This window comes from Plecotus auritus (genome assembly GCF_963455305.1).
Source record: "Plecotus auritus genome assembly, chromosome: 4".
NCBI lineage: Eukaryota > Metazoa > Chordata > Mammalia > Chiroptera > Vespertilionidae > Plecotus > Plecotus auritus.
In genome coordinates, this window is record NC_137775.1 from 176,830,831 (window position 1) to 176,857,627 (window position 26,797).

The 26,797-nt window shown below is 39.3% G+C and overlaps 1 protein-coding gene across 4 annotated transcripts in view; it reads left to right on the top strand.

Moving 5' to 3' along the window:
* Positions 1 to 26,797, top strand: part of ITGB8 (integrin subunit beta 8) — a 172,679-nt gene that overhangs the window by 33,172 nt on the left and 112,710 nt on the right. For 3 of the 4 annotated variants that reach the window (XM_080666656.1, XM_080666658.1, XM_080666657.1), the window contains exons 3-7: positions 5,501 to 5,672; positions 11,644 to 11,890; positions 15,977 to 16,142; positions 16,716 to 16,874; positions 24,127 to 24,222. In XM_080666656.1, the coding sequence (XP_080522782.1) occupies positions 5,501 to 5,672; positions 11,644 to 11,890; positions 15,977 to 16,142; positions 16,716 to 16,874; positions 24,127 to 24,222 (840 nt within the window). The remainder of the gene's footprint in view (positions 1 to 5,500; positions 5,673 to 11,643; positions 11,891 to 15,976; positions 16,143 to 16,715; positions 16,875 to 24,126; positions 24,223 to 26,797) is intronic. The other variant, XM_080666659.1, reaches the window with a different exon arrangement.

Here is a 26,797-nt window from a genome sequence, read left to right on the forward strand (position 1 = left end):
GCACCCCCATAATTCTGATGTTGGTACGCTTGAAGTTGTCCCAGAGTCTTCTTACACTATCTTCAACTTTTTGGATTTTTTTTTCTTTTTGCTTTTTCGGTTGAGTGTTTTTTGCTTCTTTGTATTTCAGTTCTTTGACTTGATTCTTGTGTTCCTCTAGTCTGTTGTTGGGTCTCTGTATAATATTTTTTATTTCAGTCAGTGTATGTTTAATTTCTAGTTGGTCCTTTTTCATATCTTCGAGGGTCTCGTTATATTTATCGGCCTTTTCTAGGATATTCTTGAAAAGCCTTATAACCGTGGTTTTGAATTCTATATCCAGTCGTTTGTTTTCCTCCATTTCTTTCGTTTGTGGTCTGTTTCTTTGATGCCGCATTTTTACTGCTTCCCTGAGTTGGTAGAGTAGATTTGTGTGCTAGGTTTCCTATATGGCCCAGTGGTCGGCCTCCCCAGTTAACCTGAGGTGGACACGCTTGGTGCACCCCTTTGTGGACTGTGTGTACAGCCTTGTTGTAGTTAAGTCTTGATTGTTGTTGGTATCACTGGGAGGAATTGACCTCCAGGCCAGTTGGCTGTGAGGATCAGCTGTGTCTATACTGGGAGAAGTTCGGTGCTGGAGACAGCCTTATAGGATTAGACTTGCCAAATTGCAATAGCCTCTGTGCTCAGCTTGGATGGGGTGGAGTCTCAGGGCGGAGCAGACAGTCTTGGCTTCCAGTCAGCCTTGCCCTTGCATGCGTGCGTGCCTGCAGACCTCTGCCTTCCCCAGCTCCCGAGTCTCCGCCCGAGAGTCCAGATTCCCCTCACAAGAGCGTGGGTCCCCAGGGGCTCGCCTGGAACTGGGGTTCAGTGCAGTCAGAACTGCGGCTCAGTGCAGTCAGGAGCTTCTGACTCTCTTCCACTAGGGAAAGCCTGTGGGCAACCTCCGCAGCCTTTGTGTGCACTGGCATGCGCGCGCCTGCAGACCTCTGCCTTCCCCAGCTCCCGAGTCTCCGCCCGAGAGTCCAGACTCCCCCCCGTAAGAGCGTGGGTCCCCAGCAGCTCGCCTGGAACTGGGGTTCAGTGCAGTCAGAATTGGGGTTCAGTGCAGTCAGGAGCTTCAGACTCCCTTCTGCTAGGGAAAGCCTGTGGCAACCTCCGCAGCCTTTGTGCACACTGGCGCGCGTGCCTCTGGAACCCTGCCTGCCGGGGCTCCCCCGGGTCTCCCCCGGGTATCCGAGTCTCCGGGTGCCTTTCTCTCTACCTGACAGTCCAGACTCCCCCTGTATGAGCCTGGGTCCACGGGGTTTCGCCGGGATGGGGTTCAGTGCAGTCAGAACTGGGGTTCAGTGCGGTCGGGGGCTTCCTTCCCCCTTCCGCCAGAGAAAGTCAGCCAGGCTCTCAGCCACCCTTCCTCTCTGCGCACACAAAGACCCTTTGCCGTACCTCCAATTCTCTGTGAGCTTTTCTCTTTTCTTCTAGTTGTAGAATTTTCACTCAGCCAGCTTTCCTGTGGTTCTGGATGGTGTCCGTTCTGTCTTTTAGTTGTAGTTTTGAAATTGTTGTGCGAGGCAGCAGTTTAGGTGCTTACCTATGCCGCCATCTTGGTTTCTCCCTCATGTTAATTTTTAACATATGTGAAGGACTTCACCAGTCTCTCTTCCTCTCCTGCCTGATATGTCAGATACAGGTTGTGATTGCATAGCCAGAAGTTTAGAGGGCAGCCTGGAACATAATTATATTAAAATATGATACCAAGGGCATTCACTATCAAAAAGAAGATGATAGAATTCTTTCATTTCTGTGCAGATTGCCAAATCTGAAACTCAGGACTCAGAAATGAGGAGGATAAAACACTTTTCTTATGTATCTCCCCAGATTATTCCATTAAATGGGTGAAAGTAATAACTGAAGAAAAGCCAGCCAGGGTAACTTCAACATGGCCTTTTCATTCCAAATAGGTTTTATTATTTATTTATTGAAAAGATAAAGTAATACATTTTAGAAAGAAAAAGAATACACTCGTTATATAATAAATACAATGAAACACTTTAGAGGAAATTTTTATATGACATAAAATTTCCATGACTGTAACATCAATTCAATTAATAAACTCAAAATAACTAAATTTATACTATAGAATTTGATGCCAAATTTAAAACCTCAACATTTGATTCTAGTTTTGTTGTTGTCGAGTTAATTGGGATAACATCAGTTAAAACAAAACCATGCAGGGTTCAAGTGTATAACTAAACAAAACATCATCACCATATAGGTTTTAGATGCAGACAGTTGAAGTCTAAGTTTGCTTGAGTGCTTCTTGTAGAAAAAGTAAAACATAAGAATTAGAAGAAATTAAAATGCCACAAAACACCAAAAATTAAACGGGTGTGGCTTCAAATTCTTTTCTTTTATACAAAGTGGAAAGTAGGCCACAGTGGATAGGGGCAGCATTCCATTCTTTATTTTGATGCCATGGTCTCTTCTTCCCTTTTCAACCCTAATTGTCAAATTGGCAATGTTTTTATGACTTAGTTGTGTGTGTTGTTTTATTTTCAATAGAAGTTAGCTACTTTATTCCTATTATTATTATTTCTGGCCTCTGCATTGGCCTTGCCTAAGCCAGACATAGTTCTTTCTGCCTGGGCATTTACACACTATGCTTCCTCTTCCTGTATTTTCCTCCAGAAATCCCTGTAGTTCACTCTCTGATCCTTCAGTTTTGTTCAAATGGCATCTGACCATGCTATTTAAAAATGCAAACAAGAGCCCATCTCCTTTTCACATTCTTTTAAAATTTTTTAAAAGATAGCTGGCATATATTATATTCATTTCAAGCGTACAACATTGTTTTTACATTGGAGTAAAAACAATCAGGCTGATTTAGACATTGCAGAAAATTGAGACTATTTGACCTTTATCAGCAAACTGATTTGACATTTAAAAGTCAAATGGCATAGCATGATCTATACTTGCAGTGAATCCATCACATTCACTTCTTTTCGATTCTGTATATACAAATAGCAAAACCCCTGGCTGGAAAAAAAAAATCAGTTATTTGTACGTTATCCCTTTCCTGATTTAAAGGCTTGGGGTTTTTACATCTGTAAAACACATGTGGCCCTTGGTCTGTGTCCTTTCATGTGAGACATGAATGAGCACATATTCCCCAGGCTCTGGCACAGGTGGGATTCCCCACCCCCATCTAGCCTGAGGCTTTCTGATGAAAAGTTACACATACAATAAGAGTATATGCCACCTTTCTCTGAGGAACTCCAAGTTGTTTATAAACCAAATCTCACATTCTTAGTACCTCTAAGTTTTATCAGTAGATAGGGTAAATCTGAATACGCAAAATTAAGGCTTTGAACATTTTTTTTAACTTAGGTCTAAAATCTAGGTGTATGGTCAATAGAAAAGCAAATTACATTTTTTCTGTTTCCATGAAGTCATTTACCAAATGACATCTGAAAAAATTGATTGAAAAGGAAATATTATTCTCTATTGTCTTTTCATTATATTTATATTACAAGTGTGATCAGTACTGTAAAGGGTCACATAGTAAACATACCTTTTCTGTTGCATGTTCTCCTTTTTATTGTACTATAGCATTTTAAAATCATTAAAAAAACATTTTTAGCAGTAAAGCCATAGGAAAAAAAAAAGCCATTGTTTTATTTGTCCCACTGTTCCTAGTTCTCCAACCCTTGTTCTAAATTGAGATGGGAATTAAATTAAAATCCTTATATGAATGTTTTTATATTGCCTACCACCATCCCATCTAATTACTCTCCACTGCCAGGGATGTCTCTGTCCATAATTAGTGAGTGATCTCATAATCAACTAATATTAAACTTAATAATCTCCATAACCCTAGGACAGTGGTTGGCAAACTGTGGCTCGCGAGCCACATGCGGCTCTTTGGCCCCTTGAGTGTGGCTGTTCCACAAAATACCACGGCCTGGGCGAGTCTATTTTGAAGTGGCGTTAGAAGAAGTTTAAGTTTAAAAAATTTGGCTCTCAAAAGAAATTTCAATGGTTGTACTGTTGATATTTGGCTCTGTTGACTAATGAGTTTGCCAACCACTGCCCTAGGACAATCTGTGCTTCCCCTAAGTTTAATGGCCATGATTATTACATTTCCTTGCTTCATTGCTGAATTCCCTGATGGTTTATTGACTCTTTGATGATAGGAACTATGTCTATCTTGTTCTATTCTGTATCCTCTGCACCTAAAATACTTCTGTCTCAGAGTAAGTATTCAATCAACATTCTTTGATTGAATGATTAATTGCTTGTTAATCCAGTTCTCTGAATCAGCTGAACTAAAGGAGGAAAGACTGAATGCCAGATGGAAATAGCCAGGAAGGCCCCCGGTTTGGCTCAGTGGACAGAGTGTTGGCCTGAGGACTGAAGGGTCCCTGATTCACTTCTGGTCAAGGGCACATGCCTGGGTTGAGGCTTGAACCCCAGTGTGGGGTGTGCAGGAGGCAGCCTATCAATGAGTCTCTCTCATCATTGATGTTTCTCTCTCTCTCTCCCTCTCCCTTCCTCTCTCTCTCTCCCTCTCCCTTCCTCTCTGAAATCAATAAAAATAAATTTTAAAAAAAGAAAAGAAATAGCCAGGAAGATCACCGAGCAAATAAATATCTAGCTAATGTGTAAGCAAATATCACATATAATTCAGGCCAACATTATATATAATAAAACATATTTCTGTACTTTTCAATACATATCTTGTTCTTAGGAAAAAACCTGGATGATTACATGAAGAAAAAAATATCATTTTCTTCACAGTTAAGATAAACTAAGTTTCAAGGTTGCTCCATTAATTCCAAGTTTATTGGATGGCTCTTGGATAAACATCAACTAGCCAATGCTGAATGATAATGAACATTTTAGATTCAGTTGCAAAATTAGGAGAATTTGAGCTGCCATCTTATCTCCCTGCCTCATTATGAGCATCGATCGTACTTGATTATTGAATTACTGTTGTGTGTATAAGAAGTTGGCAGATTTCATAGGCTAAGAAATGTAGATTTCCAATTCATTCTCTTATGAATTTTCTGTACTTAATTAAGCATGTGACTTCTGAGGAGTTGCTCTCGTATTCCAAACATAACAATATGTAATAAACATACCAGCTGAGTTCTTTGAGAACTAAGGCTTACATTTGGAACCGCTGAATGGTCTATTTTGGATAAATTTTCTTCTGGAGCATTCTCTCCAAAGTAAAATATTAAGTTGGTATAATTTTACAGTGATCAGTTAACAAAAGTACTTGGTTTAAATCTCCTCTTTAATATTCATTTTCTTTTTAAATAAGATTTAGAAATTAAAGCTTTACTTAAAACAAATTTGCCAATACTCTTACTGGAAACATGCGGCTCTTTTGAATAGTTGTATAAGTGGTGCAATATTAGAAGATGGCTTCTTTGCAAAAGTTGTTATGTGGTTTTCTTTGGTTTTAATTGAGATGATATGCACTAAAAATGTCAGTGATTTTCCTTCTTTTAAACAGGATTTCATTTCAGGTGGATCAAGGAGTGAACGTTGTGATACTGTTGCCAATTTAATAAGCAAAGGATGTTTGATTGATTCAATAGAATTCCCATCTGTGAATGTAAAACCAACTGAAAATGAAATTAATACCCAGGTGACACCAGGAGAAGTATTGGTCCAGCTGCGACCAGGTTTGATGATTTTCAAATAAATCTATGATGATTCTTAATTTGAAATTATACTTAGTTTTACTTGCTCATATTTAATAATGTGTGGCAGGCAGTATTGTTGTAGTGAAAATAACAGTGGGCTCAGAATTAGAAAATCAGAATTCTAGCCTTTATTGTGCCTATAGCTAGCTAGCTGTGTGGCCTCGGACACTCCAGCAAACTTGACGGCACTATATTATAATTATGTGTTTCCAGACTTGATCATACTGTAGTGTAATTGTGTTCTTGCTCTACTGCCAGCCCTGGGAGAAAAAGAACATATTTTATTCCACTCTGTTTCTCCGATGCTGGCATATAGTAAGCATTCCATAAGTATTTGTTGAATATATTGGTTGAATAATTAATTAGTAAGAGATATGAATTAAGCTAAGTCCTTAGAGCCTTTGTGATAAACTTTTAGACACAAAACTACAATTCATAATTGTCATAATTAACTTGAGCAGCTTTGTGATGGCCCCTGACACTAGTACACACTCTACCTCCTATATTTCTTCTGTACTTGCCCTTCCATCACATTGTATTCCACAGTTTGGCATATGTAATAGGCCACTAGAAATTATTCCTTTTCTGCCAGTGCTAGAGAATCCCATTATACAACCTCATATGGCAAGATAAATTCAGGTACACAGGTGTGCATCACTCAATTAAATATGTTTAGCTTTAACTAATATGCTAGCCTTCATTTTATTTTGTTCTGGGTGGTCTTGTCCTGTCATTAAATTTTTAAATAACCATATTGACACACAAGCTCCCTATTCCAAATTAAATGTTTAGCTTTAACTAATATGTGGAACTATTTCTTCCACACTCTTGGATTACCAGAGAAACAAAGTCCATTTCTTTTTTGGCCATAGCATATTGCAAGCTTCCAATTAAAATTGTGCTCCTCAGCATATAAAACAATTATACAGCACAAAGTATGGATGTAAATGAGCAACAGTTGGAAAAGGATACACAAAAAAATGAAAGTAAGGTTGTGATGCTTGCCACCTTCTGTTGCTGCCATATACAAAGTGGCTTAGACAACGGGAATTTATTTTCTCATAGTTCTAAAGACTAGGAAGTCCAAGATTAATGTGCTAGCTGGCTCAGTTCCTGGAGAGGAAGAGAGAGTAGCAGAGAGATAAAGATAGAGTGAAAGAGCTCCCTTGTGTCACTTCTTATAAGGACACTAACCCCCTCATAAGAGCCCCACCCTCATGACCTGATCTAAACCTAAGTATCTCCCTCTGAAGTTCAGGGGAGAGATACAGACTGGAGATAGAGACATGGGAGATGTCGGCATGAGATGCTAAGTGAATGCAGTATGCATAAGATCATGGGCGTGATTTTATTCAATTTCACTCTATTTGAATTTATGTTTGCAAATTAATATAACTGTCTAATGTGTGTAAGTCATCTTTCCAATGTAGCTATGACATAACTATCTATAATAATAAAAGCGTAATATGCTAATTAGACTGGACGTCCTTCCGGATGACCTTTTGGATGAAGCAAGGGAAGCCCAGGTCCTGGGTGCCTTCCGGCAGCTGGAGGGAAGCCCGGGTCCCGGGTGCTAGAGGGAAGCCAGTGCCAACAGCTGGGGGAAGGCACGAATTTCGCGTGTCGGGCCTCTAGTATTTTATAATCTGCATATATAGCAAAGAGTCATTAAATTAGGTTTATTAAATTCATCTAAATAATGCATTGTGACATCAAAGACATGACAGCTTTGGGGCACAATATATAAAGCTATATTGTACCAACTCCAGATATTTAGAAACATCACTCACATAATGTCAAAGTCCATTCCACCATGATATATATAAGAATTGAGGGTTTGCCCTAACTGGTTTGGCTCAGTGGATAGAGCAGCCTTGGGCAAACTACGGCCCGCAGGCCAGATCCGGCTGTTCTATCCGGTTCTCTTGCTCTCCCCTCCTCCGCTCCTTTACTTTGAATCTATATTAGTACACACAAACACTCCATCCATGCTTTTGTTCAGGCCCTCCGGTCCAGTTTAAAAACCCATTGTGGCCCTCGAGTCAAAAAGTTTGCCCACCCCTGGGATAGAGCATCAGCCTGTGAAGGGTCACAAGTTCAATTCTGGTCAAGGGCATGTACCTCGGTTGCAGGATCAACCCCTGGCTCTGGTTTGGGCACGAATGGGAGGCAACCAATTGATGTGTCTCTCTCAACATCGATGCTTCTCTGTCTCTCCCACTTCCTTCCACTCTCTCTAAAAATCAATGGAAAATATCCTTGGGTGAGAATTAATTTAAAAAAAAAAGAGTTGAGGGTTTGATACAATGCATACCTAAGTGTAAAATGTATCTATCCCCTAATATTGTTTTGATTTATTTGGTTTGGTTATAGATAATCACTTTATTGCTTACTGATAAAAATTCATGACTTTCAATATAACATCTATTAAGAATTTTTTTTAAATTTTATAAATATTTCTGTAACATCACATACTGACTAAATGTTTAAAAGAATGTAAGGACTATATAAAAATATGTATAATATATAATGGATATTTAAAATGAGTTTTTAAAATGACATTTTATTTTACTTTTCACTTCTTAAACTATATTTTTTTTTTCTTATTTTTACCTATCAATCTTATGGAAAAATAATAACAGAAATAGGTCACTGATCCTAGTTGATGTTCCTTAAGAACACTGAAATGAAATCTTTAGGAAGATAGGAAAGAGAAGAGAATTGTCTAATTCTGCTTTAGAGTAATATAACCCTATATAATAAAAGGCTAATATGCAAATCGACCGAATGGTGGAACCAGTCGCTATGACATGCACTGACCACCAGGGGGCAGATGCTCAATGCAGAAGCTGCCCCCTAGTGGTCAGTGTGCACCCACAGGGGGAGCAGCACTCAGCCAGAAGCCAGGCTCACAGCTGGCAAGCACAGTGGTGGTGGCAGGAGCCTCTCCCACCTCTGCGGCAGCACAAAGGATGTCCTATGGCAGTGGTTGGCAAACTCATTAGTCAACAGAGCGGCAAACCGCAGCTCGTGAGCCGCATGTGACTTGCGGGCTGCAGTTTGCCGACCACTGTCCTATGGGGAGTGGGCCTAAGCCGGCAGTCGGACATCCCCCGAGCGCTCCCGGGCAGCAAGGGAATGCAGGCCAGGCTGAGGGACACCCCCCCACCCCGAATGCATGAATTTTGTGCACTGCGCCTCTAGTGTAGTTTATAAGGATTAGTATAATCTATACTTCACTCAGTCAAAAAATATTTCAAACTTGATTCATTTTAATATTATAAAGAAAAAAGTTCTTTATTTAGTGTAGCTTAATTTAAAATGTAAGATTTCTCAGGTATTCTTCCTAAATTCAATAATTTAAAAAAAACACACATAAAAAATGCAGAAATTTTGCATTTTCCCCCCCACACCTGCACATATACCCCCATTTTACCCACCACAAAAATTCAGAATTGTGCTGGAGTCTGTGCTTTCCTATTTTCAACAAGTCTCATTCTTGGGCCTTCTCCTTCCCCTGCCCAAGTATAATTAATAGTATTTGGCTGCTCTTTCTTCCTGCTACACTTTTGTACATTCTGTTATGGCTTTTCAATTTCACCTTATGAAGAATATTTTAAAATTATCTTTTCTTAATGCCCAGTCATATTTGTTGTAGCCAGTACTTCAGAGATGCTCACTCCATTATTTGAGTGATTCAAAATCATGCTAAGAACTTTTAATTAATTCTTTGGGCTATTCAAACCAATACTGGCAGTAGCTCTAAGTAGGTCTCAACTTTCCTCCAAGTCCTCTTTCTCATTCTAAAGGATCTGAGCCTTTAGAATCTCAAAGCTATGAGAATGAAGCTTTCCTGGAGATAATAATATACATGGTAGTAGCATAAACATTTTGGGGCTAGAGGATCCTTTTTCCTCTTAAAGAGAGAAACGAAGACCCCTCTAAACTGTGGGAAAGAAATCATAGATATTAGCTTCTTACTGTGATAAATATGTGGGCCTTTTTAAAGGCTATATATAAATGTGCTTCAAATATTGTCCAGTTAAAAAACATTTATAAGTGGCTATGCATGTACAAAACCTAGAAGCTTCAGAGATGGATAGACAGTTCTTACCCTAATGCTACTCTAGTAATAGTAATGATAATAATTATTAACATCTACTGAGACCAAGATTTGCTTGCTGGGCTATGAGCAACTGGCCATGTGTTGAGGGCCCTTATGTGACTAGCATTTGCTTCGAGCTCCCTGAATAGGCCTCCAAGGACTGTGTTTTACTGATGCTTCACAGACTCTGCCTGTTGGCTGAGATAACCAACAATATAACAACCTGCACAATACACTTAACTGGTTTATTTTGCAATGACTATAAAAAACAGACAGCCATTCATCTTTAGACAGAGCCACCATAAACTGCAATGATCCACTCAGATGAAAATAACATGTGGCCAGTGCCTAAGGCCTTCAGCTGTATCTCCAAGTCAATGATTAAAAAGCAACTACGCAATTTGTAAAAAATATAAAAATAAAAATGTTTCAATACTGACCCACACATTAAAGTTCAAACTCCTCATGAACCACACTCCCCAGTTTTACTCCATTTCTGTTTTTCACCGATCCAGCCCCGTCTGCCAAATTGTATCATTCTCCCAAATTGAAATGCTCTACCCAAAATGCAGATACTTCTACATGGTCAGGCTTTTCCACCAGGTACCCGAAAGCTGAGCCCAGCTCCTAAATGTAAGGACTGAGAGAGTTGGCTGGGCTGGACGACACATGCCAAATTTCTCCCCCAAACTCTTGGGCCAAAAAATTAGCAGTGTTACAGTAAAGGGGTTTCATCCACATATTGGCATATTAGGAATGAGTGAATAGTCCTTTTCTCCCATAATTATTAGGTACCAGAAAAACAATGACTTATTACTTTGAATGCATTCCTTAATCTGGCTGGAAAACTTCTGATTTGTGAAATAATTTAAGAGAAAATATTGCTACTTTTAAACACATTAAGACTGCAAATACCGGTATGATAGGCTAGATCAGAGGATCCCTTTAATCGGTAGATCAGACTACCAATTATGCATACAACTTGGTGTTTTTAAAAATATTTCCATTCAAAATATTCTCCATGGACAAATAATGACTTACAAAGCATTTACTTTATTATTTAAAAAAGTAAAATTCACAAAGTATTTAAATTGGTAAGTTTTCACCATCTATTTATAAAAGAATACAGGGCTACCAAAGGTGCAGGGCTGTCCCTGGGAGGCCCCCACGGCTCTCCTTGTGGCCACCATCTTCTCACCCAGCTCCCTTGCCTCCATGATCCCTCCGCAACGTGTTTATTGAGAGAGAACCCAGCGTGGTCCTCACTGTGGCACTGCTGGCTACTGTTCTTTAGACCACTTTATCATTCCTTCTCACTAACTGCTCAGAAGAATCATATCAAGTAATTTTGATGATGTACTAATTGTTTTGAATTGCTTAATACACTTCTCAGTAACAGAGTTTCACATCTCATATATAAATATGCCTTAATCCAAAAGAGTGAATTTATACCTGAAAGCAACCTTTACATGAACCATAGCCACCTACTCTCTCTTGAGATGGAATGCTGCTTGCTGTCTTGTGCTGTGCTTTTCTAGATACTAGAACTACAGGTTCAGATGGTAATAAATACATTCCCTACTGCATTTATATTGAGCTGGTCCATTTGATGATATTATCTCTATCTGCCCTATAAAATTGTGAGAAATGCATTGTAAAAGTTGGAAATTCACACATTTGTGTGGTTTTCAAATTGCCTTAAAATCATTCCAGAATATTCCTGATTTCATAAATTACGCACAAATCTGTTATTATTGTTCTATATCTAAAATGCGACTTATTTATTGACAGTTTATCCTGAGATATTTAAAATAAATACATGATATTTGTCTTTCTTTGAACTAGGAGCTGCAGCTAATTTTATGCTGAAAATTCATCCTCTGAAGAAATATCCTGTGGATCTTTATTATCTGGTTGATGTCTCAGCATCAATGCACAATAATATTGAAAAATTAAATTCCATTGGAAATGATTTATCTAGAAAAATGGCATTTTTCTCCCATGACTTCCGTCTTGGATTTGGTTCATACGTTGATAAAACAGTTTCACCATACATTAGCATCCACCCAGAAAGGATTCACAATCAATGCAGGTATCTAGTGTTTGAGGTGGATATCATAATGCTAAATGAAATTTTCTTCATATTAAATCTCAGTTTTTATTTAAGAAATTACTAAATTTTATATTTTTGTTTTATTAAATGAGAAGTGAAAATATTTGGAGGGGAAGTATATTCCTATCTGAAAACTTCTGAGATTATCTGTTGCTTGGGCTTTTTATTTTATTTTTTTTTTCAAATATCATTCACTTTTTGTCACACATAAAACACAAATAATATGAGTAATTTTGGACAAACCTCCAATAATCAGGCTTCCATGTATATAAATACCTCTTTGAACATTGTGTATTTCTCCTTTTTGATTGTTTAAAATTTGTTGAATTAAGGTTTGTTGAATTTATACTACTTATATTGCCAGTACTGCGTCTATTTCCCCTTACTGTATTGTGACTGTGGATTACGTTGTTACTTATGATGTGACTACTAAGCAAACTCAGCTAACACATGGAGGGTAGGTCATAAAATGAGAATTTGCATTCTAGAAAGAGCCCTTTTTCTTTTGAAAGTTCAATTCTAAATAGCATATGCCCCACTATAAAACAAAACCGACCTTAAGAATACAAGTTTCTCACAGTAGTCTAATTAGCCTGTTGAGTTTTCAGAGAGAAATATAAATGTTTAGTGCCTCCTTAATAAAACATTTCATTTTAACATCTTATTTCCTACTTCCATAAATAGCCCAGGCCACTTTATAGTAAGTACACACACTTATTACCAAAACAGTGCTGCCATAGTGCAACCAGGACTGAAACACTGCAGTGGGGTTCCTGAGACTTCTCCCTGCGGGGATGCACCTGAGGAATGATGCCCACTTTTTGGAACACCATGGAATTCCCAAAACAATTTTTTTTAAAAATACTTTTATTGATTTTAGAGAGGAAAAGAGAGGGAGAGAGAGAGATAGAAACATCAATGATGAGAGAGAATCATTGATCGGTTGCCTCCTTCACGTCCCCTACTGGGGATCGAGCCCGCAACCCAGGCATGTGCCCTTGACCGGAATCGAACCCGGGACCCTTCAGTCCGCAGGCCGATGCCCTATCCACTGAGCCAAACCAGCTAGGGCTCAAAACAATTTTAATGAACTTTGAATGTTAGTCAATAATTGCACACCAAGCATCAATTTAACAAATAGCACAATATTTTAAAATAATCTAATAATAGTATAGTATTTTCACTGAAATCCTAAAAAACATTTCCCAAAAAGTGTTTTTCAGTTGTTCCATGGTCAAATGTGATAGGAAATCACTACAGATTTTTATCTCCTCTTCAAAATTAACACTGCATATTAACATACTAAAGTCCCTTAAGTGTCCTATCCTATATAATAAAGAGGAAATATGCTAATTGACCCTCATGCTGTTGCAAAGATGGCGGCGCCCACAGCCAATAAGGAGGGAATATGCTAATTGACTGCCCCGCCCTCAAAGATAGTGGCGCCCAGTCCCCTCAGCCCCACCAGGCCAGCAGGCACACAGCAAGGCCAGGCCCACCCCGTGCGCCTGCCTCTGGAGTCCCCCAGTCCCCTCAGCCCCCCAGCCACCCAGGGCCAGCCCAAGGCATAGGCAAGCCTCAGCTGTCGGCTGCCCAGCCACCCAGGGCCGGCCCGAGGCGCAGGCAAGCCGCGGATGGCAGCCGCCCAGCTGCCCAGGACCACCCGAGGCTCAGGTAACCAGGGCCGGCCAAGGCTTGCGCTGCTGGCAGTGGCAACAGCAGAGGTGTGATGGGGCGTTGCCTTCCCCTGGTCACCTCCTGCCCCTGAGGGCTCCCGGACTGTGCGAGGGGGCAGGCCGGGCTGAGGGACCCCCCCCACTCCAGTGCATGAATTTTCATGCATCGGGCCTCTAGTCTATATATATAAAAGGCTAATATACTAATGTCCAACCATCTGACTAGTTGCTATGATGTTCACTGACCACCAGGGGGCAGACTCTCAACACAGGAGCTGCTGTGAAGCACACTGGCCATTTACAGAGAAACGACACTGCAGACCTGGCATCCACAAAGCAACACTCAGCTTCCCCCAGGTGGGACACAGGCCCCATTACCACACCGGAGTGACACCCCACCAAATCGCAGCTGATGCTGCTGAGACCCCATGGCGCAAAATGCAGCCCATAGCCCAGCCCAGCCCACAAACTGTGGCACTGTGGGTGCCAGGTAATGATGTCATGTAGTAAAGCCCGGCTTCCTCTCCCTAGTGACTAGCCTCCTTGGAGTTTCTTCAGCCCAGGAACATGACTTGTTTTATAGCCAGGTGGAAATATTTCACACTTTAACCAAATGTCTGTGAAGCGTTTTCCTGTGCCTCATCTCCTTTGATCCTCACAGAAGTCCTGGAGTAGATAGATAGGAGACTTGGTGGAATCCTATTTTCTTTTCATTAGCCAGAAAACAGAGATTTAGAAAGTTCAGAAACTAGACCCAACTGAAAAGAAGTAAGACATGGTGGACCTTGAAAATGACTTCAGGTTTTCTCACTGCGCAGAATATAGTCAAACACTGCTGCAGTTAAGCATTTTACCTTTTGTTCTCCCTGCGTGATCTACAATAATAATCTGCTTCTTGTTGATATTTACTGCTGTGTTGCTGACAAGTACCTGAAAGAGAAGTTGGGGTGCTTCTCTGGCCTGAAAAAAGTTTAGCTACATCAGAAAGCAGGTCTAATTAAGCAAGTTTATTCTATCCTATATAATAAAGAGGTAATATCCAAATTGACTGTGATGCCCTCTCACAAGATGGCCACCCCCATGTGGTCACAAGATGGCCGCCACAAGATGGCTGGCAGGGGAGGGCAGTTGTAGGTGACCAGGCCAGCAGAGGAGGGCAGTTAGGGGTGACCAGGCTGGCAGGGGAGTGCAGTTGCAGGGGATCAGGCCTACAGGAGAGGGCAGTTGAAGGCAACCAAGCTGGCAAGGAAGGGCAGTTGGGGGTGACCGGGCTGGCAGGGGAGGGCAGTTGGGGGCAATCAGGCTGACAGGCAGAGGTGGTTAGGGGTGATCAGGCTGGCAGGGGGGGCAGTTAAGGGCAATCAGGCAGGCAGGCTGGTGAGCAGTTAGGAGCCAGTGGTCCTGGATTGTGAGAGGGATGTCTGACTGCCAGTTTCCGGGCCAAAACCAGCAGTCAGACATCCCCCAAGGGGTCCTGGATTGGAGAGGGTGCAGGCTGAGCTGAGGGGACCCTCCTCCCCCCATGCCCAAATTTTGTGTACCAGGCCTCTAGTCCTATCTAATAAAAGAGAAACATGCAAATTGACCGTACCTCCACTACACCCACAAGCCATGTCCACCACCCAATCAGGAGTGAATATGCAAATTAACCCAACCAAGATGGCAGTTAATTTGCATATCCAGGCACAGAGCAAAGACTGAAGACAGCATAGAAGGAAGCCAAGCGCTGCAGAAGGGAACGAAGCTGTGGAGAAGCAAGCAAGCAGGGCGGTGGAGAAGGGAGGGAAGCAGGTGGAGGGGAGTGAGAAGGGTGGGAAGCAGGCAGGGTGGGGGAGAAGGGAGGGAAGCAGACTGCCACAGGAAGCCCTATTTCAGGAATCTTCCTGCAAGGGGCCTCTAATATATACATAAAAGGCTAAGTTTGACTCGCTCATGTGCAATATATATAAAGCTCTAGCTGGCGCCAATAGCATGCATGTGTTTCAGTCTGTCAGTGTCAATCATGAATTTGGTTGACACTTCTATTATAAAGAAAGGGTGAATAGCGATATTAAAATATTTCTTCTAATTAATTTCCTTTCAATGTGCATGAATTTGTGCACCGGACCACTAATATTATATAAGAAACATGTTTAATATTTTTTATTTTTTAACACGAAGTTATTATATTCCTATTTCCTACTTGCAAAGAAATATTGACCAATATTGAACTTTCCTTTGTCTTTATAAAGTACAGATTTTATCTAATAAAATTTGCTTGGCAAAACAAACAAAAAAAAACAACTATTACCTTCTCACACCAACCACACAATTTTACTGTGAGTAATATTTTGGATCTTTGAAGGAAGCATAGCAAAATAGAATTTTCATTTCTTCTTTACCCACACAGCGACTACAATTTAGACTGTATGCCTCCCCATGGATACATCCATGTGCTATCTTTGACGGAGAACATCACTGAGTTTGAAAAAGCGGTACACAGACAGAAGATCTCTGGAAATATCGATACACCTGAAGGAGGTTTTGATGCTATGCTTCAGGCAGCTGTCTGTGAGGTAAGAAGTTTCACATCATTGAGTGTTTGTACAAATGCAAAACTCCCCAAGAATTTAGGATTTTCATTTTCTTTTTGATTTATGGACTGAAAACATAGCATAGAAGAATAACTATATCTCTTATTCATCAGCAGTGTTACTCATTTTGGTCTATGTTTAGGACTGAGGAGCTAAATTTGGAGTGGGTTATAAATAGGAAAATGTAAAAGGGAAAGACTAACTTATGTACTTGGAAAATCCTTTCCAAAAGGGTTGTGCCTTTCACTCACCACCAGGAAGCGCCTGCTGTCCTATGCACATCATGTTGGGTGTTCTGCACTTCTTACACCTGGCTTGTCTTCACTGGGGGAATCACAGAAATCTCTAGCCAAGAGCTATTGTGGCCAGTGGCTGTAGTAAAATAGAGAATATACAAATAAAAGTTAATTCTATTTATGAGACAGCATTGCATTTATGAACATCCTTCCAGCCTGACTTGATGTCTGTGCATGTGAATTTATTGTTTACTTGAGAGAAAGACCACGGTACAAATCTATGTTATTGTACGAAGTCTAATTACATGTTTCTTTTAAGAGTCATATTGGATGGCGAAAAGAAGCTAAAAGATTGCTGCTGGTGATGACTGATCAGACATCTCATCTTGCTCTTGATAGCAAATTGGCAGGCATAGTGGTGCCAAATGATGGAAACTGCCATCTGAAAAACAACGTCTACGTCAGATCAACAAGCATGGTAATGTAGCTGTAGCCTCTTAGTAGTTATGACTCTTGGTTGAAGCATAAGTTTAAGTGGGCAATTCAGCTATTCCTGTACCAAGAGATTACCTCCAGGAGCATCATACATAGTTAGGATAAGCCATGAGAGAGAAGTTCTAGAACAATGAAATATAAAGCTAAAATACTTTGACAACATCTAGCTGACTTTCTGATGTGCTACAAAGCACTATATTTATGAAAACCAAAGTGATAGAAGAGCTTACTTTTTATGCACTTGAAGGACCCTAAAATATATATGTGTTTACATATATAACTTTGCTTTATATAAATAAACTAGTTCTTCGGGATTAGTATCTAAAACCATATGAAGGATTGGCAAGAAAAGTGTCTTTGGCCTGAGGAAGCCTCACAATATAACAGGTAGAATCTAAGTAGAGCTGGGATTTTTTTTTTTTGCGGGGGGGGAAGTAAAATAAGGCCAGCTTTCTATATTCTGTATCTCACTCCTTCCCTATGAAGCTTATCTATATTTAGGGACTTTTCTTTTTAATCAGAAAATATCTGGATTGCTTCCTAAGGGTGTTTCAGCTCTGAGTCACATATTTACATATACTCTCCTAGTATCATATCTTTCCCAGCATTATTTATGCTACATGTAAAAAATCAACTGCACAAAGCATCATTTATTTCTGACATTGACACATATTTATACATTCATACAAATATTAGAACAGAAACTTCCAAACTTTCTCAGATCTTCATACTCTAGTGTCTCAGTAATTTTTCCCCTGGTGCCATTAAGCCAAAACAAAAACCAAACCAAACCAAACAAAAAACCTGACCATTCTGTTTTTTAAGTAGTCAAGTCCAAAAACCTTAACTATTTATGTCTTAAAAACTTAGCAGTCAGTTAAAATATAATATACATTATGAAACTCATATACATATATTTGTGTCATTCTTAGTAAATCAGTTACTAATGGGAACTTCCAAGCCTTGGAATCAGATTGGACATGGCTGCCCTCATTTCCTGCTTCTCACTGATTTTCATTCTGCCCAGCTTTGCAAAGACACAGTGTCTTCTAAAGGAAACAAGCCAAAGGTAGTCTTAAAACTGTGAACTGCATCCAGGTACCTGAGAGCTGCCAAGTATCACTGTGTTTCCCTTAAAAATGTAAGACATTTCCAGGCACCCTGGTGAGTGTACTGCAGTACTCCAGGACACCTCCTGCCCAGTTTGGGAACTGCAGTATTTAAAGCATATAAATTATGCTGAAAAGCGTGTGGTTCCCATGAGTAAAATTTAAATTGTTTAAATTTAGTTAATGTGGAACATCCTACCAGACTTATTCAAAGTCTAGAGGAGCAATTGCACTACGGCATAAAACAAGTTCAACCCTTGGTTGGTTTAGTCTCTTGAAGGCAGCCTCAAATTTTAAAGATTTTAAAAGTTAACTAGAGTTTGAGTTTAAAAAGGTAGGGTTTGGAGTTATTTCAGCTGTCTTTCCCTTTGTTAATTCTCTTCTACTCAGCCACATTTCACTTTGGTTGACCCATCCATTTCAATTTAGTCATTTCTTATCTTTCCTGCCTTCTAGTTAACCTCTTTTAATCTGAGATGGAATTTCAATTTGTTTTCTTGCGAGTGGAAAAGACAAGAGGAATTATTCTATTGTGAAACAAGGAGAAGCTTTTCTTAAAAATAAAAACAATAATCACATTATTCTCAAATTGCAATGCATTATTCTTTTGAAGTCTTGCCAAGTCACTGAAGTCATCTCTCTATAATTGCATTTTAGAGGGTGCTGTTGCTCATCTAGGAAGGATTCCTTAAGGCAAAGAAATACTCTCATAATTTTAGACATATGCCATGCCATATAACCTTATGGAAATTAATTATAACTCTGGTGGAATTTTACAAAGTATTAGGGCTTTTATGACAACAGGAATTTGTATAATCTATTTAGTCTCAGAATAATAATAACAGTATTTCTAATATGGCCAAACTAAAGTATATAATAAAAATTTTCACCTTATTTCATGATTCCTATTTTATTTACCTCTGCTTAACATTGCATAAAAATGTAACTTTTTAAATTAATTAGAGATAATTTTACAGTGTTAGCACTTTTGGGCGTTATGAACATGCACAAATCAGGAAAGTAAAGGAACTGTCCCCCAGGCAGAATACCCCAGAAGAGTTTTACTAGTAAGTCCATGTGCAGTAGGTTTTTTTAAAATATTGTTACAACTTTTAAAACTAACAACATGCCTGTTATCAGCTGATTGCTCTCTGAACTATCTGCTTTAAATTGTAAATGTCGTGAGAACAATAATGACTTCAGAAACTTCAGAATAGACCTAATTTTGAATGCTTCTCATACTAGCAGTAAGTAACCAGGAAATGATCTCTGCAAACAATATCTAGTTTATTTTTTCTTTTAAATTGAAAGCAAAAGTTGCACATAGAATCAAATTGGCCAGGCTTACACTAGCACTGCTTTTATAATGGCTCTGATAGTGAGAAAAAAATAATGGTTTGCCTCAGTGACACAATGAAAACAAAATTTGATGAAAATATTTATGAATTGCAGTGTCCCAATTAAATTATGTTTCAGTTCACATTTAAACATAAAAATTTTATTACCACTCATTGATTGACAAGCACATAAAAATTATTAGTCCATGTCCCTCACCTCAGTAACTAGGACATCATGATTACAATTAATACTGGGTCAGGCAGGAGCCACAAACTCAAACGCTTCAGGGGCCAGTTACCAAGGGTACATAAATCAGACAAGTCAAACAAAGCATATCCAAGAGCCCAATATCTAGCCTTTAGTAATGGCATCAAAATGTGTTTCATTAAGTTTTTTAGTGAAAGCTCTTTTTTATCAGGCAGTCGTGTGGTGTTTGTCCCTTACATTTACACACCACCACCCAACAACTCAGTGAGGTGCAGATATTGCTATCACCTCCATTTTATAAATGGGAAAATGGAAACAGTAAAAGGATTAGGAACTTGCGTGTGGTCAGACAGCCCAGGCCTAATCAGTATTGCCCATGGTAAATGCCAAGCAGTGTGACATCAGGACATGAGCTGCTACTGACCGCTAATGTAAGCTTAATAATTAGAGAATGGTGAGTCAAAGCCTTTACACATGGTAACACGTTTAATTTCCATCATAACTCTGAGAGGTAGATACTAGTATTTATACCTCGTTTATACATAAGGAAACTGGATCACAGAGAGGTTAAGACAGCTGGCAAGTGTTACATAGCTAGTAATTGCAGAAGCAGGAGTTGGGGTCCCAAAATTGTCTGTTTTCAGAGACCCTGCTGATGGTATGGTTCTCAACCGGAGTGATTCTGTCCACCAGAGGACATCTCAATGTCCAGAGACATTTTGCCTGTTACAACTGGGAGAGGTGGGAGAAGTTAGCATCTAGTAAATAGAGGCCACAGATGTTGCTAAATCTCCTCCACTACTCAGGACAGACCCCCAACCACAACACAGAACACCTGGCTCGCGAATGATGTGAAACCCTGGTCTATGCAGTTTTACTGTGTAGACATGTACATAGAAAACAGGCTGAAGACACATAATGTAAAGTCTTCATTTCTAAATATATCTCTGTTGTAAGATTGCTTTCATGTTGTCTCTTTCCTCTAAAAAGTAAAATGTAAAATATAGTCCAGATGATTGAGAACTTTAACGAAGGCATTGGGGTTTTGGGGGCATATCATGATATTCAATACTACAAATTCTATATTATTTTACAAAATTTTTTTATGAATCTCACTTTTATGAAGAGAATCTTAAAGTTATTTTTTTTGCCACTACATATGCACATATTAAAATCCTCCCATAGCCTGGCCAGCATGGCTCAGTGGCTGAGCGTCAATCTATGAATCAAGAGGTCATGGTTCAATTTCCTGTCAGGGCACATGCCTGTGTTATGGGCTGGATCCCTAGTTAGGTGGTGTGCGGGGGAGGGGGACTTTCATCATTGATGTTTCTGTCTCTCTCTCCCTCTCCTTTCCTCTCTGAAATCAATAAAAATATATTTTAAAAATTCTCCCATACATCACTACACAGTTATCTCTTTAACCAAAATTGCTTTCAACAAATCTTTCTTACCTCCTCTTCCCTCTGACATTTTAAAGTCATTTCCCACAAGTCACAGTGAAGGTGTTGGTGAAGAAGAAAAATGTGAAAGAATCCTTTTGCCCTTAATTACATTGCAGCTGTCTTGGCACACTGCTTTCCCTTCTTCCAGGAGTGCCTGTTATCACTATTAATTATTTTCAGGGTTTAGAGAAACAATGTGTGATGGGTTACAAAGGGGGAGTTAGAGAAGAGGAGCAGTGACGTCACCACAACAGATGGCTGAGAGGGAGTGTTCCTGCTAGTGAAATACTAGACATAAAAGATAAAACACTTAAAAGATAATGTGCTTCATGGAGGAAAGGGGAAGGGGTTTCAACGATGGCCATTAATCCACAACTCTCCTGTCAACAGTGGTTTATTTAAACATCTGTTAAGCATTTGTAATTTTAACAAATCTGCATCAAGGTACTTGGAATTTTCTTTTAAAACAGATTTATTTCTAGGGTTCAAAATAAACGTGTTCTTTTAAGCTTAAAAGTCCAGCTGACCTTTTTTTTAATGAGCTTTTGACCAAACTAGAACTTTCTTGATTTAAATTTTGTGTACTTTTGGTCAACGTGACTTCCTGTTTTGGGAAGGGGAAAGAGATTAAGAAGGCTTCAAAAGCTGCTTATATCTTGGACTGTAAGTTTAGTATAAGCTAGTTTAAAAACATATGGATTTAATTTTCCTTAAAATATGAATGGTTTTAAAAATTAAGAAGGGGGAATGCTTGGCAAATTGTGATTATTTTTTTGTCAAAGCAAAACTATTTGAAAAGTAGTTCCTGCCATTTAGAAATACTCCCAATACAGCTACACTTGTCTTTCCTTTACTTGTTCTCTTTGATTTACTAGCATTATGCAAACTGTCATGCATCTATTTTAAGAGTACACATATTATTAGGAACAAGGAATAAGAATTTATCTGGTAGAATTTATATTTGAGGAACTATTTTTCCATTACCTTAAATTTATATTTTACGAATTGCTCTGGGCAAAATTGTTCTTATGGAAATCCATGTGCTAATACTTTTTTAACTTCTTCATGAATTGGCTCCATATCACATTTAAATGCAGTTCATGAAAATCTGATTTGCTTCTACCACAGCAATTATAAATTATATACAAAAAAAGCATATGTGTTATGGTTATTACCTTAGTCCATTTGGGCTGCTGTAACAAAAACCCATAAACTGGGGTTTTTTAATTTTTTAAAATATTTTATTGAATTTTTACAGAGAGAAAGGGAGAGGGATAGAGAGTTAGAAACATCAATGAGAGAGAAACATCAATGAGAGAGAAATATCAATCAGCTGCCTCCTGCACACCCCCTACTGGGGATGTGCCCGCAACCAAGGTACATGCCCTTAACCGGAATCAAACCCTTCAGTCTGCAGGCCAATGCTCTATCCACTGAGCCAACCTGGTTAGGGCTGGGGGGCTTATTAACAACATAAATGTTACAGTTCTGGGGAGTGGTTAGTCCAGGAACAAGGCACTGGCAGATTCAGGGTCTGGTGAGAGCCTACTATCTGTTTCATAGGCGACACTTCTAGCTGTAATCTCGCATGGTGAAAAGAGCAAGGGAGCTTTTTCTACTGGCCCTCTTTTATAAGGGAACTAATCCATTCATGAGGGCTCCACCTTCATGACATAATCATATCCCAAAGGCCCTCCTCCTAATACCATCACCTTGAGGGTTAGGATTTCAAGACATAAATTTGGGGAGGGAGACACAAATATTCAGATCATAGCAGTTGCTCATGTTAGTGATAGTATTTTAAGCACAAGGCTATCTTCTATGACTTTGTATATACATTTAATATATGGGTCACAGAACTTAGGCTATAAGCAAAATTAACAAAATTAGTTTTTTACTAAGTTCACTTATTTGTCAAAATACAGAAATGTTAACCAAGATTGTTTAACAAAAGTTACCCTTAAACAAACACAATTAGAATTGGAGGCTAGAAGGGGGAATAAAAACTACATAGTAATTTGAACTTGAGCCACATGATACTAATTAGGCTCAGTCACATGATCCGTGGCTAATGTAACTAGGCACCAATGGGCAGGTGGGGACCACTGCAGGTAAAGTTTGACATCACCTCTCTGAGAGGTGTGTGGTATGAAGTTGTCATTTGAGATTATGAGTTTAATTTCTATAAGAGCATTTACAGAAAGAAAAAATATCAAGTACAATATCTAACAATATCACTAGATGTAGCAATTTCCAAGTTGTCAGACTTCTCATATATACCAAAATAAATTTTATTCCCCTTCTACTCATCCCAAGCTTTCTCACTACTACAAGGAATGTCACAGTTGGCTCTATGTAAGTTTTATTTATCAAAGTAAAACAGATTTATAATATACATATGACAAAAAGTTTAAGTAGAATAATATGTTGAGAGATCTGTAACCTATAGAGGGAAGTAAAATCATGATAATTGCTATTAGTTTGAGTACCTACTCTATGAAAGAAGCTGCACTAAATAGTTCACATACTATTGTTATCTTTTTCATCTTGCCAGCAATCATGGAATCAGATACCATTCACATGTTAGAGAGGACAGACCTGAGATAGAACTTTTATCATAAAGTGACAACTTGGAATTTGAGTACAGGGTTTTCTGCTTTTAAACAGAATGTGTACTATATCATGTTATATATATTAGTATGTATGTGTGTATATATGTGTATGCATATGCACATATTTGCATTTAAACACTTATTGAATTTTGCCTCAGAATGTGCTTGTCACTAAAATATATGCCTGAATATTAAATTATCTTTCAGTTATATCACTTTGATCGCAATGTTAATCTAAAGAGGCACTTCATACTTTGTGTACCATGTTGAATTCATCCCTTTTCATTAGACAAATGCTATATGCTTTCATGGAGCTTTTGTCTATAAAATATTCTTTAATACATTGATGTTGATCTTATTTTTTTAAACAATTTAAAAAATGGTCTCCATTAAAACCATAACCCTTCCCAACAAAACACGTTTTTATGTCAGTCATGTGGTTTCCCTCCTAAGAAATGTTTGGATATGTGTGGGATCAAGTTACTAAAGTTCACTCCCTTCTTTATTTCATTGTCCATTAACAGGAACATCCCTCGCTAGGCCAACTCTCAGAAAAGTTAATAGACAACAACATTAATGTCATCTTTGCAGTTCAAGGAAAACAGTTCCATTGGTATAAGGTATGTTCATTCCCAAATACAAAAATTAAAATGTTTGCTTTGGTAGTTGAATCTAGAATACTTCTTCGAACCGCAGGTAAGAATTCTAGAGTTATTGTACTTTGTACAATCTAAATTGACTACTCTATTAACTAATGTATACTACACAGTTCTTAAGTTAGCATGAAGTATAAATTTTCTCTATAGCAACTAGAATCAAGTGTGGGCACTGATACTTAGTGTGGTACTAACTGTGACAATAATGTAAAAAATAGTTCATGCTCCAGCTACACCTTTACATCCAGAGGCCTGCTTATGTGCTAGTCCATGGGAAGATCCTTATAATAGACTAGAAGTCCAGTGCATGAATTCGTGCACCAGTGGGGTCCCTCAGCCTGGCCTGCGGGATCGGGCCGAAACCGGCTCTCCAGCATCCCCCAAGGAGTCCCAGATTGTGAGAGGGCACAGGCCAGGCTGAGGGACCCCACCGATGCACAATCAGGACCAGGGAGAGACGCAGGAGGTTGGCCAGCCGGGGAGGGACTCCGGGAGGGCTCCAGGGCATGTCCGGCCCATCTCGCTCAGTCCCGATCTGCCGGACCCAAGCAGCAAGCTAACCTACCGGTTGGAGTGCCTGCCCCCTGGTGGTCAGTGCACGTCATAGCGACTGGTTGACTGGTCAACTGTCTGCCCCCTGGTGGTCAGTGCACGTCATAGCGACTGGTTGACTGGTCAACTGTCTGCCCCCTGGTGGTCAGTGCACGTCATAGCGAGCAATTGAGCGGCCTTAGCATATCATTAGCATATTACGCTTTGATTGGTTGAATGTCCAACCGGCTGACTGGACACAGCATATTAGGCTTTTATTATATAGGATTATGTTGGGGAATGTCAGCTTGTTAATAGCAGCAGCTTGCCTAGATTTGGTCAAGGTCATCCAAAATGGAAGAACAAGAGGAGCCATGGAAGTGGCTGACCAGCCAGAGCCTTCCCACATAAGAATAATCTTGTGTCCAGAATCCTTCTGGCTAGGAGAGACCCACAAGCAGAATAGACATTTGGCAGCTATGTCACTCTGGCAGCACCACAGGACCACCATCCCCCTCCAACAACACTATTCTTCTGTGCCCTACTATAGCTTGCTCTTTGCAGTCTTAGGTTCTTTCTTCCAAGAAACCCTTTTTTTCTTCATTTCATGATGCTGTGATACCCTAATTTGCACTGCACATGTCTGTTCTTGGATTTTCTTCAACTCCTTTGTCATCCTTGTTCTTCCTTACTCCTGATGCCTTTTACTTATTTTTTTACTACTTCACATAAACTACATTTTCATTTGTCTTCAGTATATACTTGAACCCATTTCCATTTGCCTGAAGCTGGTGTTCCCTCCGCCAGCTTCCATAATACCTGGCTACTTATCATATTGACCATCTGAAAGCACTACTTTAATCATACTCCTTCTTCCCTTAGAAATCTATAGTGAAACTTTATTTAATTCACTGTTTTCCCAAATGTATATACCTGACCCCCTTTTAATGTAACAACCATTAACATCCATAGAAGTAGTACTCTTGCCCAAATCCAATGCCCAAACCACTTTATTAATGACAGTAACAGCTTCCATTTATTGAATACTTATTATTGTCAGGCACCAAGTTTATTAACTCATTTAATATTCTTAACAACTCTTAATAATGAGGGTAATATAAATAATATACCCAATTGTAAAGATAAGGAAACACATTTAGATTTATTTAAATCACAAGTGTGACCAAAGTGATCCCTAAAGTAAAATATTCCCAGGATTCCCTCTGATTTAAAGGATCAAGTCTTTAATGTAGCATAAGAGACCATCTGGTCCCTGCTTGCCTCTCTGGACTCATCCCCCACTATTTTTGCCTTACATCTGTCCCTCTAGCCATGCTTCTAATTTTCTGTGCACACCATTCACCAAGCTCTTTCTATCATTTGTGCCAATGTTCTTGCCATGCACCCACCATGCCTGGAAGCCCTTCTCCCTTGTTACTTGACTAAATCTTACTCATCCCTTAAGACACAGCTCATATGTCACCTCCTCCAGGAAGCAGTCCCTGACAACCTTCCACAACCCTCAAATGCTTCCTGGATATCCCTCCCATTAGGGTCTGTGCATTCTTTCTTTTGCTTCATGTGGACATTGTTTTGTGAAATTGTCATTTATGCACCAGTGGGATCCTTAAGAATGAAAAGTAAGTGGCCTAGCAATTTAGCATTTCCAAAGTGGTACCCAATAGGTGCTCAACAAAGGTTTTACAAATGGATTTTAAAAATGTACAGGTAATACATTTTCCCTATTACCTGCAATTCCAAGTTGATAGTGTCTACATAGTGGCTGGCATACAGCAGGAACTTAATACTTATGATAAAAATGATTGTATAAATGGATTTCAAGACTGTCCATAATCTGGTTCCTTGTAGGTTAGTTATGCATCCTTCACTCTAATCAGACTAGTTTCTTCTCTGTTCTTACTTTATCTATAATTCAGATAAACCCTTAAGGCTTTGCTAATTCTTTTTCTCACCAGGAATACCTAGAGTCTTCTCCGTAATTATTCAG